General features: G+C 34.7%; 1 protein-coding gene across 1 annotated transcript; it reads right to left on the bottom strand.

Annotated features, from left to right (window-relative positions):
* Nucleotides 1–1,803: 1,803 nt before the first annotated feature.
* On the bottom strand, nucleotides 1,804–4,438 carry LOC110037617 (ribosomal RNA processing protein 1 homolog). Its single transcript, XM_020742313.1, has 2 exons — nucleotides 2,622–4,438; nucleotides 1,804–1,951 (listed from the first exon to the last, which is right to left on the bottom strand). Exons 1-2 carry the CDS (start codon nucleotides 4,293–4,295, stop codon nucleotides 1,871–1,873), a joined length of 1,755 nt encoding a protein of 584 aa, XP_020597972.1. The 5' UTR covers nucleotides 4,296–4,438; the 3' UTR covers nucleotides 1,804–1,870.
* Between the last annotated feature and the right edge of the window lie 440 nt (nucleotides 4,439–4,878).

Here is a 4,878-nt window from a genome sequence, read left to right as displayed (position 1 = left end):
CTTCTTTCATGATTTTGTACATAAATGTAGCCCATTACAAAAATAAAAAAACCCTTGTTCTTAATTTTTTACAAGTCTTTTAACTTTATTATGATCAATAATATTAATTTCATATATAATTAATATCTTTAGTATATTTATTTTTTGGCACCCCAAAAACATGTATCAAAATTTCTTAAATAAGTCTGAGGCAAAGCTTTTTCTTTTTTTTTAATGAACAAATTCATGAAAAGCTATAACCTTGTTCGATACAAAAGGGAATCAGCAATTAATCTGCTTGCTTTATTTTCTTGTTAACAATGCATCACTATGAAGATAATTGATTCACTTGAAACATAAAGTGCTTAACACTAGAAACGTAATGGTTTCAATTACAATCTTACGAAACTGGAACTACAGGAACTGATTGCAATGGCACAATTTAAGAAATAGTGAATTAGGCTTTTTTTTTAATTAGTTAAAAAATATTTATAACAATATTTTAAAAGATATATTACCACAACTCAAACTGAGTAAAGATCAAATCAAAAAATTATTTGATTCAATTATAATGAAGTAAAAGGATAAACTGCGAGAGCTGAAAGTAGACAATGAAGTTGATCTACATTGGTTCAACCATCCCAATGTATACATGAACTACCTAAAATTATCTCAAGGTTTTTGCTCTTTAACAATCTCATATAGAGGAACCGCTTGTACAAACTCTCGATATAACAAACACATGAGTTCTTTCTAAAGCATCTCACAAATATCTCATTAAAAGGAATTTGCAAGGGGAACTAGAAGAAGATTTGAGGGAAAAAAAAAAGTGAACGATGCGCATCAATCTTCAACATTGAGCTGTTTCCATTTTCATGAGTTTCAAAATGGTCATCACAGAAAGCAAATTCCAAAAGGTCTCATTCGTTAGTTGATCGTATTGTACAATATACATTGAACCATATGATCAGATCATCTCTGAACAAATTGAGAATATTGTACCAAGCAGTAAATTTCCATATGGTAAGAACCATAGATGGATCTAATTAATTAATAATAACGCATTGAAATGGCTGAGTATGATAATAATTTGATACAATCCATAGCATAATCACATAATTTTGAATCAGCTTTGAATATGTCATGATCAACTTGCAAAAATAATTTGATACAATCCATAGCATAATCACATAATTCTTAATCAACAAGCTCTTTACCGCTACAAAATAAAACTAATACTAAAAAAAACGTTTCAGCTTTGAATATGTCATGATCAACTTGCAAGCACTCGAACTAGTTTGACCATCAACATTAATTTTGAATCAATTTATATTTTCAGTTTTATTGCTTACTTTTTCCTGAATTTCTTAAAAAAAGTATTAACCTTATCAAATTAAATTTATGTTCATCAAAATTTTATTAGTCACTAAAGCTCATGAAGATAAGCAGGCTTTTTTTGGCACATTAAAAATTCAGATGAGGAATCAGAGAAAATCTCAAATATTGCAAAAACTAGAGAGCAGTAATAATATATTGATCAAACCTTTATGCAGTCGACTAGAACGGGAAGATTTTAACTAAATGAGATTTGTGTATCTTTGTTCCATCCATAGCAAGTAAAATGATGATGCAATATTGGTTCACCTGAAAGAGACCTTCATGATTGGATTATTGGAGACTACAGTTGCCTCCAAGAAATAGATTAGAGACAAACCGCCATTGATGGAGAAGGCCAACACCATCGTCACCATCTCCACCACTATCATCTTTGCTCACCTCACTTATCAACCTCCATTATTGTTGCTTCTACCTTTCTCTTACCAGCTTTCATGGCCAACACCGGATTCATTCCTCTCTTGCTCATAGCCTCTAATGCATTATGTACCTACATTTATGCCTTCTCCATCGTGTTGTTGTTCAGATCTTTGAATTTCAGCCATTCGATGAGTCTCATGTATCTTGTTCTCGAATGCTATGGCAAAGGAAAGTGTTGAGAGTCATATTTTTTATGTTGGAGATTAAGGTGAAAATCAGAAATTGGGTTAATAAGTAAAAATTTAGTATGTAAAACTAAAATAAAGAACATTCAGGTATTAAACATACCTAATTTGAATTTTCTTCTTTGGAAAATTTAAATAAAGGATTACTTTAGAAATGAACATTTAATTCTTTGCCAACAAAGATCAATTGATTAGTAACATATATAGGACCGCTTTGCAATTAGTAAACAGACATAATATCACTCCACAGCTAGAAATTTTTTAGTCATACAGACTGGCATCTGAAAGAGAGAAAAGAATATAAAGACTTTGAAGCATTAAAAATTAAAAATATTTATGCTGGCATAAAACCAATAAACTGAACAGAGTGATCTGTGCAGGAGAAAACGAATAGAAGTGCTAGCTGAGAGAAAGACTAACATAACATAGAGTTTCAAATGACAAGCCATATAACAGTTCTTGAAGCACACATCTTTCTAGTGCAATCCAAATGAATTTAAAAAGCATCATGTGAAACAAATCAAAGACTAATCTAACATCATTTCATGGTGCTAATAATACAAGCTCCTAAACATAAAAGCAATATCACCAGAATTCCATGGGTTAAGCTGAAAAGCCTCGCAACAACCGGAAATGCTTTATCGCAGGTGATGCTGCCTTGAAAGCCCTCCTGCCCTTCTTCAGAGAGCTGCCTTTAACCTTAATCTTCTTTACCGTTGGAGGGCTTTCTCTAATGGGACCAGGAGATAATCCTTTCTTTAATGCACTACCTCTAGGAGTAACTGAAGGAGGAAGCCTCAAGTTTTGAGGAGGCAATGGATTTTGAGGCTTCCATATCAAATTTTTATTCATAGAGAACCTGACTTTTTTAACATTTTTCTCACCATTTTTCCCATTCTCACTCCCCAAATCAACATTTTCAGATTTTAAAAACAGCTTCTTATTGTCAGCGTTCATTTCCCTTTTCCTCTTTTTTGACACTTTAGGAATGCTTCCACTGGTCATACCAGCTTCAGCAGCCACTTTCTCAAATTGCTTCTGAAGATTGGAAAGTAATGTGTCATCAAAACAAATAATATCATTGTTGTCAGAGGAGACCAAATTACTATTTTCATGGTTGCAAATAGGACGTGAATCATGAATTGTTGCTTCAGTGCCAGTGCCTTCAACAGATAAATCTACCAATTTTTTTTTCTTCTTCTTGCTCCTGCTCATTTCTTCCAAGTCCACACCATTACTTTTAGTGGATGAACTCAAAGTCTTCTTCTTCTTGATCATACTATTCGTCTCAGTTCTATCTAATGGTTCGTTGGCCTTCTTCTTCTTCTTTTTCTTCGCCTCAATTGGACCATTATCGCTACAACTATTAGCGTTAAGGACCTGAGTAGTTTCCATATCACATTCACATTCTGGTACAGACCTACCATTATCCAATGGCTTCAAGGAGATATCAAGACCAGATTTCTCAAGCTCCTTATCTAATTTAAGATACCTTTCATGTAAATCAAACAAAACTTTCCTATTACCCTGCTGCGTCTCAGTAGCAGAAGCCAAAGTTAGGAATTTCTTTGAAAACCCCATTAACAAGGCAATCTTCCCAAATTTCTCAACGTCACTACCCCCGTCCACATTAGATAAGAGATTTGAACCATTAACTGCCCAACGATCAAAGATGTTGACTTTGATCTTGTTCACTAAAACCTTGTCGGTTGTTGTCTGCATAGCTAAAAAGAAAGGGTTCAGGAGTAAATCTACAATTTCCTTTTCCAGCGGGAGAAATTCAGCAATCTCGTCGAGAAAAATCTCGGCGATATGGTAGTTCACGCCTGCAGCAGGGAACTTGTCGACAGAAAGCAGGGAACCCTGCGAAAGTATGTCTGCAATCCGAGCTGTAAGTTCAATATTCCAAGAGTTGTTCCTGAGGACAACAAGGACATGGCGGAGAAATCTGCGGATGAGTAGATAGAACTTATCAAGGCGGAGGAAGTCGATACCGGACCACTCACGGCGGATCGTAATCAGAAAAGACTCAAGGTAACGACCAGCGAGCTGAGGAGGAAGTGATGAGAGGAGAGCGGCGAGACGATTGATGAGCTCAACCTGGTTAGCCAGCCTGTCAGAGTGCCACACGCAGAAGAAGAGGCCCTTCCAGATCTTTATGAGCTCGGAATCCGACACGCCGGATGCGGAGGAGGGATCGCCGTTTCGTTTTGGAAGCCATGAGCAAAGGAGAAGGACGGCACGATTGCGTGAGGATTGCTTGCAGGAGGCCAGCCGCTTTGCTATGGACGCACCGTCAATATCTGCCAGCTCCATAAGCCCGAGGACGCTAGTCTGGAACGAGGCAAAGATGCAACCAAGAGACGGATTTTAGAAAAACCCTAGACGATCATTTTCGAGCGAAACGAAAGCTGTTGTCCGAACTCCTATGATGAACGAAACCGGGATAATTACAAACAGACCACCGGAAACATAATAGCTATTTTCAAAATAAAGTGATTTTTTTTTATCAAATTATGAATAATTTGATAAAAAAAATAAAATATATGAGTTGGGATTTTATCATGAATTTTAATATTCAAGTGAAAATTTGAAAAATGGATCTAAAAGGTCATTGACACGTTTCGGATGGTTTTTATGTAATTTCTCTTAATTTAATTGGGGAACATGTTGTGGTAATTAGGGCTACAAATGTGTTTCTGGATTACTCAATTAGAAATTTTTTTTAATTAGTTAATTAATTTAAATTTTATAAGGCATTTTTTTCATAAAATGTTTTCTTATGTATATACTTTATATTTTTTTATTAAAAATAAATCTATTAATTTTTAAAATACAAAAAAAAATTTGCATATTTTGAACGAATTTTAAAAATTATTATTAATGCGCTAGACACGTA

The sequence above is a fragment of the Phalaenopsis equestris genome, unplaced genomic scaffold (assembly GCF_001263595.1).
Source record: "Phalaenopsis equestris unplaced genomic scaffold, ASM126359v1 Scaffold000002, whole genome shotgun sequence".
Classification (NCBI taxonomy): Eukaryota; Viridiplantae; Streptophyta; class Magnoliopsida; order Asparagales; family Orchidaceae; genus Phalaenopsis; species Phalaenopsis equestris.
This window is presented reverse-complemented; position numbering and strand designations above follow the sequence as displayed.

What these genes read in the sequence shown, in the direction of transcription:
- LOC110037617 (XM_020742313.1), bottom strand. Translation starts at nt 4,295, where the DNA reads ATGGAGCTGGCAGATATTGACGGTGCGTCCATAGCAAAGCGGCTGGCC. An exon ending in TCAAGGCAGCATCACCTGCG is followed by an intron (nt 1,952 to 2,621) that starts ATAAAGCATTTC and finishes CCTTTGCCATAG; the next exon opens with CATTCGAGAACAAGATACAT.